At 37.9% G+C, this 16535-nt stretch overlaps 1 protein-coding gene across 1 annotated transcript; it reads right to left on the reverse strand.

Annotated features, from left to right (window-relative positions):
• Nucleotides 1–1246: 1246 nt before the first annotated feature.
• Nucleotides 1247–13245, reverse strand: LOC127631114 (DNA-directed RNA polymerase III subunit RPC4-like). The gene is made up of 9 exons (XM_052109105.1): nt 13132–13245; nt 9357–9516; nt 9216–9259; nt 8518–8672; nt 4583–4704; nt 3685–3871; nt 2224–2474; nt 1870–2022; nt 1247–1642 (listed from the first exon to the last, which is right to left on the reverse strand). The coding sequence occupies exons 2-9, from the start codon at nt 9513–9515 to the stop codon at nt 1526–1528; spliced, it is 1188 nt and encodes a 395-aa protein (XP_051965065.1). The 5' UTR covers nt 9516; nt 13132–13245; the 3' UTR covers nt 1247–1525.
• Nucleotides 13246–16535: the final 3290 nt, after the last annotated feature.

Raw genomic sequence — 16535 nt, forward strand, 5'->3', positions numbered from 1 at the left:
TCAGCATGAGGTGTTTTCAGAGTGAGTAGTTGGCTTCACACATTGATTTTGAAGTACGCAGCACATGCAAATTTTATATTTATTTTATCGTAGCCGTTTGTGGTCCAAATAATTATCACACTAATTGTGGATTAAAACATTCATTTTCATCCCAAATATGTCAAATTCCGTGACATTCTACATTTTATAGAAGATGCAATATTGTATGACTGGATTCAGTGTCTCCATCAGTGTTTTCCGCATCTACTGTAATGTGATAACTGCGGTATAAGCAGACTCATAAGCAGGGCACATCGCATCGCTACCACCTCAGGGTGTGTATGTGTTAAAAAAAAAATCTGTGGCCCAACCGTCGTCGTGTTGGAACAAAAAACTAATTGTTCTATATTACTACTAGTGCAAAACTTAAACCTTGTCAGTGACACAATCAAGTTGTATTATATACAAATATTTTCCAGGACAAATAATTATTTTCCAGGACATTTCCAGGTATTTTTCTCATTTTCCAAGGCTGGAAAACTGCATTACCAAAATTCCATGTTGTCTAGGATGCGTGAACCCTGCCGAATAAATCATTTTAATTTTAGTCTTTGTGTAAACATTTTCAATAAGGGGAAAAAAAAAAACCTTTGTGCATCTTTAAAGTCAACATTTACTTCTGTACATTTACCATTGCACAGTGAATAAATAACTTCCTATTTGCCTGTCAAAGTTTACCAAACTTGAACTCTATGCAAAATTTACAAGGGGAAATTCTTTGCCACCTGAAGTCCACGTGCAAAATGTGAAGTTTATAGCTGTATCTAATTGTATAATTTTAAATAAATAAAAAAAATGTATCACATGGCGGCTTCAAACTTCACATTTGAGGTATTTGTGTAATAGATGTTGTAGAACAAAACGTCCACGTATCGTGAAGTAAAGTTTACCCCAGACCTTATTTTACTCATAAGTTGAAAAAAAAAAACATTATAAAACCCCACAAGAAAATCCAGAGGGAACCCATGGCAAATTAGACTTCCGGGTTTGCCTACAAATTGACGTCACTGATAAAAAGCTCTGTAAATAGAGCTTAATGTTACACACTTCCGAGTAAAACAACATACAGAGAAGAAAAAAGGACAAGATTTGATTTTATGCATTGGGAATTAATTGGATTGTGAAAAGGAAAATAGAAATACCCAAATGAAGACTATTTAAACAAAACCAAAAAAGTGGACAGAAAGAACAGAGCAATTTATGGCACTTTTTATTAACAATGTTTCACACTTAAAACAGGATTTTTACAAATTTTTATCCTAACCCTTAATATTTACAAGTGTAATAGTGTCTCATATACAGCCTACGTGAATGTGACATCAAATTCTTCAAATAAACTTCCTTAAAAATATATAAATATTTTTCAATCATTCACTCAGTTTTCCATTCGTGACAGTTTATGACATTGTCTCACAAATGGATCTACATTGTTCAGAAGACGTAGAGAGTATTTAAGTGAAATACTGGCAGTTCCAGCTGCGGCTCCTCAAGCTCGGTTTTCTAAAAGAGCCTGAAAATCAGGTGAACACACCAACTTGTGTTTAATGTGGCCTAGTACAGACATATCTCCCCTTCTGCCCTCTGTGTTTACAGATACCAATTCCTACCAAAAAAAGAAAGAAACATTCTTCTAAAAATCTTCATTTGAGTTCAGCAGATGAAAGAAAGTCATACACATTTGGGATGGCATGAGGTTGAGTAAATGATGAGAGAATTTTCATTTGTGCAACACTGAATGGCTTATGGCTTCTGATTAAATTCTCCCAGACATTCAATGACCTAAAATGATGAATGAAAAACTTAGCCATGCTGATGATGAGTCAAACTGACCTGGAGGAAGGCGCAGGGGGTTCCCAGGGCCACATCCAGGGTTATGTTACCCAGAATAAGCTGTACTTTGCCAGACTTCCTTAACAGCATCTTCCCCACCAAACCCTCCTGCAGATCCTTAAGACAACAACTGTTTTCTTCTTGCGAGTCCTCCTGGCAAATACATTCAAGAGAAAAAAAATAACAACATGAGTACATGCAAAAATGGGCATGCAAATTCACTGTTCACAAATTTCTATTCAGCCATGAAATCATATTTGAAATAATATTTATAACCATACATTTGAAAGAATCACAAGCTAGCTAGGAAATGTAAACATTAGTAAATCTACTACTTCTGCAGCCAGTGCCAACCTTTGTCTCAGTCTTCTGCAACATGGCCTGTCCATCACTCGACTGCACCTCTGTTTTGATGGGCCGTACATCACTGGTGGGTGGTTGCCCTGGCAGAGAATCCGGCAGCTGTATGAAGAGAAGCTCCTCCTCTTTACAGTGATTCCACACCTCAAATAAATCAGGCAGCAGATCAGGCTCAGGCAAGGGTGGCAGTCTGAATGTAGGCTCCACCTTCTTTTGTTTGGGAACTTCCAAAGGCTCCAGCTTGACTAAAGATGGGCATAAAGGGATAGCTCACCCAAAAATGAAAATGATCTCATCATTTACTCACCCTCATGCCATTCCAGAAGTGTATGACTTTCTTTCTTCAGCAGAAAACAAGTTATGATTTTTAGAAGAATATTTCAGCTCTATACATGTGATTTCTTTTGTTTTTGACTTTTAATAAATTTGCAAAGATTTCAAACAAACTTCTATCACGTTGTCATTATGGGATAGAATTTTTAGGAAAATAATTAATTTAATCCATTTTGGAATAAGGCTGTAACATAACAAAATGTGGAAAAAGTAAAGCGCTGTGAATACTTTCCGGATGCACTGTATGTCCATACCATGCAAGTGAATGGCGCCAAAACTTTGAAGCTCCAAAAAGCACACAAAGGTGTCATAAAAGTAATCAATAGGACTCCAGTGGTTAAATCCATTTCTTCAGAAGTGATATGATAGTTGTGGGTGAGAAACAGATCAATATTCAAGTCCTTTTTTGCTAGAAATTCTTCTCCCTGCCAGTAGGTGGCGATATGTATGAAGAATGTGAATCACCAAAAACACAAGAAGAACAATGTCAAAGTTAAAGTGGAGATTGACTGAGCAGGGAGTATAATTTATAGTAAAAAAAAAAAGGACTTAAATATTGATCTGTTTCTCACCAACATCTATCATATCGTTTCTGCAGACATGGATTTATCCACTGGAGTCTTATGGATTACTTCTATGCTGATTTATGTGATTTTTGGAGCTTCCAATTTTTGGCACCCATTCACTTGCCTTGTATGGACCAAATGAGCTGAAAAATTCTTCAAAAATCTTAATTTGAGTTAAGCAGATGAAAGAAGGCCATACACATCTGGGATGGTATTCGGGTGAGTAAATGATGAGAGAATTAGGATTTTTGGGTGAACAATCCCTTTAAGATGCAAGAGTGCTGTTTGGTTGCTAGGATGTTCTAGGTGGTTTGTTGCTGGCACGACACAAAAGCACAGCCCAAAATTATACTGTAGTCCCTAGATATGGCTTGTGTACTTTCTTCAATGTAAATCTATGGAATGTTTTGTCCACCAGACAAAAACTAGAAGCCTGATTGGTCTCTAGTTCGGAGGACAAAAAGAGATCCTCCATCTTTGAAAACCTCACTCAGTGTCATGTATCATACTACAAAATATTAGAAAGTATATGCTATAACACATGTAATAAACGTACCCTTCACTTCGGCTCCAGTGCTGTCAGTGTTCATTGGTTCAGTATCTGAAGAGCTCTTCTCAGATCTGATGTCAATGTCCTGAGTCTCTTCACTAAACTCTTCTTTGAAGACCCAGCCGGAAACAGCCAGTGGCAGCTGCACAGGACAGCTCCCTCTTTCACCTCTAAGGTGAGGGTCATCTAGAAACTGTGGCACAAGGAACCAAAGGCCTGTATGTAACAGAATTTCTAAATTTTTTCCCTCATTCTCAATGGTGAATGCTCAAACTTATATCAGCATAAATTAAAGCCAGTTCAACAGACACTATCTATTACTATTTGTTAACTATACAATTTGTATGGGGGGGGGATTCAAAATTAGTGGTTGACAGATATGGGTTTTTCAATGGCTGATGCCGATAGCTAAATAATTGCAAACAATTTAACAACAGCAAATCAGATGTACACAAATTTTCTAAAGCAAAGCAAACACTTATTTTTTGCAATATTTACTCAAATTTTCATAAACTTAAAAACTTAAATAAAAAAAACACTTCGAAACAGGAAGTGTTTACTATCTATCGACAAATCTATTGGCAGATTTTGGAACTGACACAATGGAAAGTTAGGCTAATACTTCTGTTAACTGGCCAAGCAAACACGGTTATCAGTGGATGATGATAACCGCAAAATGGCCAAATATCGGCCAATTAAACTGTCTGCCGATATTTCAGTCAATCAATAGTTAATGCAAATAAACTTAATGGTTCAAATAACAAGCTTAATTTTTTTAAGCAAACCTCTTATTTTGGGGGTAAAATATGATGGCACATGTTCTTGACAGGTTTAGTGTGATTCACCTGTTTACAGTTAATTAGCTCGCCAATAAATAAGCTATTTCTCGCTTTTGAAAACACACCTTATCACTCTCAAGTTTGCGCAGAATTTCTTTAGTCTCCTCTTCTGTCTCGCGCTCCTTTTTGATGTTGATAATGGGGGATGGGCCACTGTTTGGTGTTTCTCTGGTATCATTGTATATACCTAAAACCAAATGAAAAAGAAATTGTTGGGTTGTAACTGTAACTAGCACAGACATTGACATGACCCAATATTCTGATTAATAATCAATCATTATGGCTCTCTCAATGACAAAATGTAATTTGGTCCAAATATATTTGGTTACATTCTCAGCAGTCAAATGTATCTTATAAAATTGATAGTTCTAGTACTACAATCAGATAGGATGAGGGTCTCATATCATCGTGAAGGGGTTTATTTTGCGATTATGACATTCTGACTGTACCTTTTCCTGCTTATAAGATGGCTACACACCAAATAAATAAATTAGGGCTGTTGATTTAACACGTTAATTCAGTACGATTTATTGTAAAAAATAAAATAATTACGCAATTGATCATGCTCGCGGAAAGTAATAAGGAATATTGCTACCTTCGGTGCAATTCAAGCTTAAAGTACCATCTGATTTCAGCAGGGGGCAGTAAGCGAAACTCCAGCTGTATAGGCAATGCGCAGTATAGAGAACAAACCACACTCCGCTTTAGCAACAGCACAAGATGAAGTTGCGTTTTTGCATTTAAACACAGAGAGACGTGTTTTTCTCATTTTTAAAATGTTTAACTAGACATAAAAAAGCTGTTTATGATGCAATGCAACCAAAGTGAGATTCTCCAAAAGCGTCTGTCTGATGCATGTGTACATTGACTTGTGCTTAGAAAAGCCCTAAAAATAAATCCATCTTGGACAGATTGATGAATTCAATTGTAAAATGGATCGCTGTGAACTGTAGATCAATGAATAATATGGAAATGAACAATATATTGGATTCAAAAGGCATAATTTATATAGTCTTATTTGATATTAAAAAATTGTAATTATTCCAATGACAAATCAAATAAACATAACAGGAAACACGGAATCACATTACATTAAACCAGGGAATAATACACTGATGCCTCGTGACCTTTTCCAAAGGCAGTAATCACCACTTCCAGAGTATCGGCCACTTTAGGGGGGTGTATGCTACTCCCAAAACTGTACAAAGCAGATGGCGCAGCTGTAAATATCTAATGAACTGAGATCTGGGAATCCTAAAATGTTGAACCAAACATTCAAAAGATCTCAACACTCCACTCTTATATCAGTTACCGAGCATATTAACCTCCCTCACAATCCACTCTGACCAGCAGAAAGGGGACGTATTAATACATAACTTTGGGTTCAGCCATATTCTCGAGGCAACATTTAAATAAATGTCAGAATTAAACACTCTTTGTCCATCCAGAGTACAAATGCGAGATAAAGGGGTGTGACTTAACTTCTCTGGTTAGTTTAACAGAAAGGCTACGATTCTCAAGGTCTTCCAGTTTTTCCAAAACGCCTTCCAAATCTACTTTGGTCACTAGCGTATTAGCAGCTAATTCCCTCTCCGATGACTCCAGATAATCGATCCGTTTCTTGACGTCCCCAATTCTTGTAACCAGCTGTTTCCATCACAGTAAACGATCAATGTATTACAGCAGGGTCCTCTAAGTCAGCAACAACTTTCGCCAGTATCACAGATATTCTCATCAGTTGATGCTGAATTTCTCCCACTACACCATCCAAATCCCTTATCTGCGGCCTTGAGCATGCAAGTGTCTTTTCTCCAGAGCACAAGGATTTTGAATTCTTTGCCATGTTGACTTCAAAAAACAGATATGTAGCAGGGTGTATCGAATCTCACTGGTTTATGACATAAAAATATATAAATATTTTTTTAAATCGCAAAGTGTGCAGAGCTCGCCATTTACACGTCCGACTCTCGAATGGCGTCACCCATTAATCCCCTTTATATTGTCTTATTAATGCTTTACTCATTTGCAACAATAATGTAATGAATTTTATCTGAATTATTAAATACTTTTAAATAAAATATATAAAATTATTCAAATATAACTATTTATAATTATTTGTGATAAGAGAGAGACACAAGCATAACTACTGTATGTCGGAAACATAGATTAACCAAATGTGAGGTCAGTTATACAGTGTTGTGACGGACAACAGTCATTAATCTGAAATATTTGATCGCTGAATGCGCCGATTGACCAATCAGAATCACCTATTCCAGAGAGCTGTGTAATAAGTGTTACATTCCCTGACTTATTTCAATGGGTAAACGGCCTAATGATTATTCAAATCATTATGCTGCGTTCACACCGGACGCGAATAGCGCGTCAGGCGCGAGTGATTTCAATGTTAAGGGCCCTTACATAGTCAACGCATCGGTACGCGTACGTGTCTGAAAGGCTACGCGTCGCTACGCTTTGGCCGCCATTAGGGCCGTTACATAGTCAACGCGAGCAAGTAACGCGAGTGACGCGCTCCCTTTCATAGTCTAAACAGTGGACGCAAGCAGACGCACGCGTCACGGGCGATGCGTGAAATGCAATACACCGCTCCCGCAACAGGGGGTAGTAGAGTCTGGTGATATTAGTAGAGTCAAAAACTAGGACGACACATTTGGCTACGCATCGACGCATAATGGCGGCCGAAGCGTAACGACGCGTAGCCTTTCAGACGCGTACGCGTACCGATGCGTTGACTATGTAAGGGCCCTTATGCGTCGATGCGTAGCCAAATGTGTCGTCCTAGTTTTTGATACGCGACGCACCGATGCACGCAATACTATGCGTTGTAGGTGGGGGCGACATTGCAAGTATTGTAAATTAATTCAAGTATATTATGTTTACAGAAGAAGATTTGAATATAATGGCGGGCGAAGAGGAAAAATTATGCGAGCTTATACGCATACATCCGCATTTATATGACAGTTCGTCGCAATTACACTCCAATAAAATAGCGTTGGAAAATGCCTGGAGGAAGGTTGCAACCGCGATGGGAAAGACCGTAGATAAGGTGAAAACGTACTGGAAAAGTGCCCGTGACAAGTTTACTAGGGCGCACAAAAAGTGAATATTACGTGACCCGACTCTACTAATATCACCATACTCTACTACTGTATTTCACGCATCGCCCGTGACGCGTGCGTCTGCTTGCATCCACTGTTTAGACTATGAAAGGGAGCGCGTCGCTCGCGTCACTTGCGTCACTTGCTCGCGTTGACTATGTAACGGCCCTAAGTCAATGTAAAGACGCGTTATGCGCGTAAAAAATTCCTGCGGCGCGGTAGACGCGAATACGCCTCGTTCGCGCGAATGGCGCGTCTGGCGCGTCTGGCGCGAATGGTGCATTTTGTGCATTCACGCGTTTGACGCGAATTCGTGTCTGCCGCCCGAGTTGAAAAATCTGAACTTTGGCGTCAATTCGCGCCGCGTTAACCAATCAGGAGCCTAGCTGCCTGCTGTCACTCAGGAGGTAAAGTGACGTAAACTCCCACTCGGAATCTTTCATTCCAAAATCACTGACAGCTAACTTATGGAGGAAAAATTAATTCTTGCTGTAAGCAGTCACCCAGAATTGTACGATTCCACTTCATATTTTTACAGAGACAGGAACAAAAAGTACGCACTACACTGAGTACTACACTGCTTACAGCATTACACAAAGTGAGTGGAAATTATATATTTATTTATATATAATTGTATAATATTTTACACGGGGGTTGCGTGAGAGCTTAATATTACTTTTGCGAGATGAAAAGATGGCCGTCAACGGGTTTCGCCTCCGGAGTTTCATCGGATTTCGCTTCAAACTTTTGTTTTTTACGCGCGTCAATTTCGCTCTTGACGCGTGAATGGATTCAAAGTGGTCAAGCAGATAACTAGACGCGGTAGGCGCGAATTTGACGCGCTATTTGCGTCCGGTGTGAACGCAGCATTAGACCTACTGTACCTTTTCTCTTGGCCATCATCTCTGCTGGACCCTGCTCAAAAATGGAATGTGATTGGATGACCTCAGGACGACCCCGGCCTCTTCCCCGTCCATTCCGCTGTCTGCCTCGATCTGCATCTTTCTTATCTAGTCTCTGTCTCTCATCAGTTTTCAATCTGTAATGCAAAACAAAAAAGAAAAGAAAAATAAATGAATAAGCACACAAGTTAAAACAACCCCATACTGCAAGCAAAGAAAAATGACCACGTTTAAATGTCCTTCATTTTCTGATTGAGGTCCATATTCTGGTTAAGATTTTATCCTAAAAAGAAGTTTACGTGCTCCACAGTTTATGGAATATTCTCTTCTGGAAATGGGCTTGTATGCGCTTGCTGCCTTTTAGTAACTTTGGACAGTAATAGTAGTAAATATTCAGTTAAGGTGGATATTCTGAATAAAGTGTTTACATGACCCAAAATTCTGATTAATACAGGACTATGCCAGCAGTTTTATTCATATATATATATATATATATATAAAAAAAGAATATTGGCTTAATCAGGATAATACGTTTACATGACATTTACATAATCAGAATATGACAATCTGAATATTACTGTGCATGTACTGTGAACGTAGTTTTTGATGCATTTATAATATCAGCAATGAATCATATTACTGGTAAAACAATGCCAGATATAAAGCAGTTTGTCACTTACTCTTCTTTAGATTTTCGACCAATAATATTGGGGGTGAAGGTTTTCTGCGCGACAAAGAATGAGAAAGCACTTTAATTCGTCTGGAAATTCTGGTACCTGTTTAAATGTATTCCATGTGTTAAGCTGCGTATGTAGGATTACCTTTTTCACACCCCCTAAAGTGAGGTCTCTGGAGCGCATCGTGGGAAGGCGTCCTGGAGAGATTGAAGCAGGCAGCCTGCGACCCATAGGTAACCCTCTGCCTCCCCCTACAGGTGTCTGTGGAGGCTGGCTGGAGTCTCCAGAGCCTGACATGTTCATTCTTGCCAAAGCAAGAATTATAGACAACTTAGTTACTTATCATAGACAACACAATGTGGTAACATTACATAGATGGGTCATTCCTACAAACTTCAACAAGAATCTCATTGTTTTATCATTAAAGGGACATTAAAGATTTTATTAGTCATACTAATGTTCAGGCTAAATTAAAAAACAATTAATATGTCTTGTTAAATTGGCAGGCTCAGGGTGGAAAATAACAGGGTGGACATTCACTGAATAAATTAGCCACTACATGTACTTTGAAAAATATCTGGCATACATATTTGTAAATATATATTGACGATTTTGTTTCCGTTAACAAACATATTGAAATTTAAAGATTACACACATTTCCCATATATCTTCCCATAACGCGGTGGACATGTTATGCTTGACTGACACAAAATAAAGGAAAACATAAATAAAACAAAAGAATTACAAACTTCAAATAATTTTGCTGAATGGCTGATGTCACCTCCGGTGTGTGATGTCATTTCATAAAATATATCTTCAGTTAAAGGTCATAGTATCATGACATAATAGGGTGGACAATAAATCAAGGGGCAAACAAAAAACCTCCACTATCAGTGCTAAAATGACACATTTAGCACAAATTAGTACATGTTATTGAGAGAACGTAATACTAAACTCAATTGTATTGGGGGGTGGGCCGGGGAAATCCAGTGATTTAGCACTTATTTTTGTCAAAGACGTTTGACGTGCAGCTAATCAAATTATTTTAATTATTTAAAATTTTACTTTAAGGCCCACAGCAGTGTGTATATGTATATATATATATATTGGCAGTGACATACATTTTGTGTTTCGTTTCAGTTGTTGTGGTGTTGATTCACATTGTTTCTAGATTATTGTGCAGAGTGATCAGATGCATTTTAAATAATTGCAAAAAGCTTCAATGGCCAAAATTTTTTACTTCATCACAAAAACCCAAATTTCACAGTTTTTTGGCCCTGGCACAAAATTACCAGCTAACATCATTTAATTAATCATATCAGCAGCAGCACCTGGGAAAGTGTGAACGAGTACTAGTCAGGTGAAATAACTATCATTCTGATTGGATAATAAGAGCAGATTGATTGCTATAAAAGGAGTGAAGAAGTGCTTCCAATCATTGTGTTCTTGTTAGCAATGATTACCTCTAAAGAAAGATGTGTAGCCATCATCGCTTTGCATCAAAATGGCCTCACATGCAAGGAAATTGCTGCAAAGAATATTGCACCTGAAAGAACCATTTATTTAGATCATCAAGAACTTCAAGGAGAGAGGTTCAACTGCAGTGAAGAAGGCTTCAGGATGTCCCAGAGTGTCCAGCAAGCGCCAGGACTGTCTCCTCCTGAGGAGTCAGCAACGGAATTGTTTCACCACCAGTGCAGAACTTGCTCAATATTGGTAGCAGGATGTGTGAGTGCATCTGCACGCACAGTGAGGCGACGACTTTTGGACCTTTGCCTGGTGTCAAGAAGGGCAGCAATGAAGCCACTTCTCTCCAAGAAAAACATAATGGACAGACTGAAATTCTGCAGGAAGCACAAGTATTGGACAGCAGAAGAACGGTGCAAAGTTATTTTCTCTGAAGCCCCCTTCCGACTGTTTGGAACATCTGGAAAATCGATGGTCCGGAGAAGAAAAGGTGAACACTACCATCCAAGGGAGTGGGCTCTCTCACAATTCTGCCGAAAAACACTGCCATGAATAAAGATTAAAAACAAAAGTATTAAAAACATCCAGCAAGAGCAACTTCTCCCAACGATCCAAGAGCAATTTGGTGATGATCCATTCATTTTCCAGCATGATGGAGCACCATGTCACAAGCAAGAATAATAATGAAGTGGCTCAGAGATCATTACATTGAAATTTTGGAACCGTGGCCAGGCCACTCCCCGGATCTAAATCCCATAGAGAACCTGTGGCCAATCCTCAAAAGGCGAGTGGACAAGCAGAAGCCCACAAATTGTGATCAACTCCCGAGCACTAATAAGGCAAGAATGGATCGCCCTCAGTCAGGATTTGGCCCAGAAGCTGATATCCAGCATGCCAGAGTGGATTGCAGAGGTTATGAAGAACAAGGTCAACACTGTAAATATTGACTCTTTGCATATATTGAATGTTTTTGCCAATAAAAGCCTTTAAAACTTATGAAATGCTTATCATTGTTTTCCAGTATACCATAGAAACATGTGAAAATATAATCTACAAATAATGAAGCAGTAAACTTTGCAAAACACTAAATTGATGTCACTTGGCCACGGCTGTATATATACGTACATACACTACCTGTCAAAACCTTTGAAACATTGACTGAAATATTTCTCATGATCTTAAAAATCTTTTGATCTGAAGGCGTATGCTTAAATGTTTGAAATTATTTTTGTGGACAAAAATATAATTTATTTCATTATAAAACAAAAATGTGATTATATATATTTTTTTTTTTTTAATTGATGACTTGGACCAATTTTAAAGAAAAGCAGCCAATAAGTGCCCAACATAGATGGCAACTCCTTCAATACTGTTTAAAAAGCATCCCAGGGTGATATGAATTCTACCCGCTCAACACCAGTTTCATGTACAACAGTAAAGAGAAGACTCAGGGGTGCAGCCTTTTGGGAAGAACTGCAAAGAAAAAGACACTTTTGAAACAGAAAAACAAAAATAAAAGGTTAGAGTGGGCAAAGAAACACTGACATTGTTTGACACTGAACAGATTATTGGAAAAGAGTGTTATGGATCTTAAATCCCATTGAGCTTTTGTGGGTTCAGCTAGACCGTAAGGTGTGTGGGGTGAAATGTCACCAGAGTATCTGGACAAACTGACAGCTAGAATGACAAGATCTACAAAGCTGTCATTGCTGCACGTGGAGGATTTTTTGATGAGAACTCTTTGAAGTAGTTTAAGTTGTAATAGTAATTTTCCACATCATTAATGTTCTGACTATACATAGTGATCAGTTGAATGCCACTTTGGTGAATAAAAGTACCAATTTCTTTCAATAAGAGCAAAATCTGTACATTATTCCAAACTTCTGGCCACCAAAAGACGTTTTATATATATTACACACACACACACATACATACATACATACATACATACATACTGTATATAATATCTAAAATTCTTAATTAGCTGTGTGTGTCCTGAAGTGGTCATTTGGTGTGCTCCATGATGGAATTATTATTTTTATATGTATATATATATATATATATATATATATATATATATATACATATATATAAATAAACGATAAAAAAAAATAATAAAAAAAACACTTGTTCGGTAATCATAAAAGACTGAAAGTTGAAGCAAGACAAAATTCCAATGCTATGCAAGTAGTTTTAAAATAGTTCTAACTGTAAGTGCAATAGAAATTCCCATAAACATCCTGAACAAATGTCTTCAATTCCTTCAGGATTTTTGACACACAGACACGTCAACTTAAAATTTTATGCATAGTGACTTATTCACACATGTATACATTCATAAAAATGACACACCGGCGGCACTTTCTATGTAAACACATGGCAACACATGTCGAGAAAACCAGACTGGCATACCGTGAAACAAGCGCTTTATGACTCATGACAGGACACTTACCAGCGCGCTGACTCTGACTCCGTCTTACAACAGAAACCAAACTAATATTCAGTTCAAGTCTGAATCGATATTTCAATGATGAAGTCCAGTGCAAGTTTCTTTAGGGCGGAGTTCCGCGCTCAATGGTACTTTGACCTGAATGACGACATGATGTTGTCTCTGAACGTCAACACTGCACCACCACTTGCGCAGAATAAAAGTCACTCGTGTTCTTGAACATTTCCTTTCTCGCTGTGAAGTTTTTAATGGATCTAAGTAATATTTCAGCTTGGAATTATTATTAGCATTATTATTAGGCTACTACATATGATTAATTGTCTAAATACTCCATAGCATTTGGCACATATTAAACCTCCAACAAATCAAATTTTTCCCTCAGTCATCAAAGCCTTTTTTTCTTTTCTTTTTTTTCTTCTGATTTGGACACCTTTGTTCTCAACCCACAGACATAATTGAAGTGGTTTGAACATTATTCAACACAATACTCCCTCATGCAATTTAATGACTACAAAATAGCATTTATGACAGCTTTTTTTTCTTTTTTATGTAATGGAGCTACAAATTTTTGCTAAAAAATAAATAAATTAAGACTTTTAACTAAAAACCCATATTTTGTTTTTGTGCTAGCCCTTGACATGTCAGACTGTACACTGTACAAACGATACACTGATTTTAAAGTGTGTTTCCATTTTAATTGACCAATATTATCACTCTCGTCTCAATCCTGTCACAACTCTCCCATCAGTATTGTACTTCTTGCACCCACATATTTTTACAGTAACACCATGTTTCATTCAAGTAAATCATTTGTAATGTGTAATATTTTAACTATTGCATATTTTTGTTACAATATTCATAAATATGTTGAACAACTCAACCCCATCACAGGTTGACAGTGAAAAATGTGACAGGGTTCTTTGTGATGGATTTTTATAATTTTTTTTGGTTCAAAATGGCCACTGTTCCTCATGTGGTTTGGACCTAAGACCACAAAGCATGCATGATATTAATAAAATCAATACATATTTATTGATAAAAAATATAATTTTGGGGGAGTCATGTGAGGCCATTCGAGGAGCGGATGTGTAAACAATGAGCTCTGCGCACTTTGCTAATTTTTTACTATTTTTATGTCAGAAACCGGTGAGATTCGATACACCCTGCTACATTTCTGTACTTTGAAGTCAATATGGCAAATTAAAAATCCTCTGGCTCTGGAGATATAACAGGGAGTAATGCACTGATGCCTCATGACCTTTTCCAAAAGCAGTAATCACCACGTTTTATAAAAGATACTTGCGTGCTCAAGCTGAAACCTGACAGGCCTGCAGACCAGGGACTCTTCAGTGGGAAAAATTCAGCGTCAACTGGCAAGCATGTCTGTGATGCTGACGAAAGTTGTTGCTGATTTAGAGAATCTTGCTGTAATACATCGATCAATTACTGTGAGGGAAACAAAATTCTCTGAGTTGGTTACAAGATTGTCAGTCGTCAAGAGACAAATTGATTATCTGGAGTCATCGGAGAGGGAATTAGCTGCTAATCCGCTAGCGACCAAAGTAGATTTGGAAAACATTTTGGAAAAACTGGAAGATTTGGAGAATTTATATTGTCAAGCCGGATCTCACCTCTTCCTTTCCATTGAACTCCCTTACACTGGTGCTGAAACCCGGGAAGGAGGAGGCGAGATCCGGCTTGACAATATAAATAATAGTTTAATGAAGAAAGGCAAAAGACACAAACACACACATAGGTGGACAGCTGCCCATAAACGTTCTCTCTCTGTCGCACCTCTCTCTGCCTTTATCCCTCTCGGAGGCTTGATTAGCCTGATAAGGGACCGGGTGTGTAAAAATCACGACCCGGCCCGCCCTCCGCCCTGTCACATGTTTCTTCAAGAAACACATCTTTCCTCGGAGGAAGATTAAAAATTTGGGAAGATATGGGGTGGACATGTTTTCTTTAGTGCTGGCTCAAGTAAGAGCTAGGGAGTCATTACATTTATAAATAAACATCTACAATTCAAATCTCTCAAACAGATTAAAAATAAATTAGGAAGAGTCATTATTGTTTTAGCTGAAATTCAGGGGCAAAGTTTGATTTTGGCTAATAGTTACGCACCTAACCTTCATGATCAGGGCTTTTTTATAGATCTTGAAGGGATGTTGCAAACCGCTGGCACCCCTCATGATATAATATTGGGAGGAGACTTTAATCTATTGATGGACTCGGTCCTTGATCATAGTGAAGCAAAATTGTGTAAGCCCCCTAGAGCAACATTGATGCTTCACAGGATGTGTAAAATTTTGGTCTTGCAGATATTTGGCGAATTTTGAACACATCTGGTAGGGACTATACATTTGGATCATCAGTCCATAAGATTTATTCTATAATATAATATATATATTAGGGCTGTCGATTTAACGTGTTTTTTCAGTGCGATTAATTTTACAAAAAATAACGTGATAAAAAAATGAACGCATTTAATCGTAATGCCCCCCACCCCCACAAACATGCGTTACGTTCTTGCATTCAAAACACTTGAAGAAGCGCAAATGCGAACTTTAAGGGATCTCAAGATGTGTTTAAAGATTGAGAATTACACTATATTTAACTTGAAACAGTGACCTAAACATTTGATGTTTATGACGCAACACACCCGAGACACTACACAAGCATGTCTGATGCTGGATTGATATGGTGCAAAACTTGGAAATTACCCATAAATATTTAATCATGAATAAAATCAAAGAAATTCCCTTCAAACTTATTTATAAGTACTACCTCACTAATTATTTTCTTGTAGAGAGATTTAATTGTGATGTCGATATATTCTGAACATTTTGTGGTCTGCAGGAGGAAACATTTTTTCATTTATTTTAGAGTTGTCCCTACTCGAATTGTTTTTGGTCTGATTTCTGCAAGATTGTTAGAGATCATCTCGCATTTGCACTCGTTATGGACAAATGTGTCCAGAGTGTTTAATTCTGATATTTATCTAAATGTTGCCTCAAGCTTATGGCTGATCCCTAAACTACGTATTAAGAAGTCCCCTTTCTGCTGGTCAGAGTGGATTCTGAGGGGGGTTACTACACTCAGTGACCTATATGATCTATATTGTGCTATCCTTTTGGTTCAATATTTTTGGATCCCCAGATCTTAGTTCTTTAGGTATTTACAGCTGCGCCACTTGCTCTGTACTATTTTTGGGAATAGCATACACCCCCCTAAAGTGGCAGATACTATGAGAGTGATGATTACTGCTTTTGGAAAAGGTCATGAGGCATCAGTGCATTACTCCCTGTTAACTCAGAGTCTGGAGGATGGAACCTCAACCACTCTCAAGAGATTATGGGAGAAAGATTTAAACCTTGCAATTGGAGGGGCTGGATTGGGCTGGATTC

The sequence above is a fragment of the Xyrauchen texanus genome, chromosome 37 (genome assembly GCF_025860055.1).
Source record: "Xyrauchen texanus isolate HMW12.3.18 chromosome 37, RBS_HiC_50CHRs, whole genome shotgun sequence".
Taxonomy (NCBI): domain Eukaryota; kingdom Metazoa; phylum Chordata; class Actinopteri; order Cypriniformes; family Catostomidae; genus Xyrauchen; species Xyrauchen texanus.

Coding starts and splice junctions, on each gene's coding strand:
- LOC127631114 (XM_052109105.1), bottom strand. CDS start 9,515: ATGAACATGTCAGGCTCTGGAGACTCCAGCCAGCCTCCACAGACACCT. Junction 9,260..9,356: donor CTTTAGGGGGTGTGAAAAAG/GTAATCCTACAT, acceptor TTTGTCGCGCAG/AAAACCTTCACCCCCAATAT. Junction 1,643..1,869: donor CCCCCTGCGCCTTCCTCCAG/GTCAGTTTGACT, acceptor TTTTTTTGGTAG/GAATTGGTATCTGTAAACAC.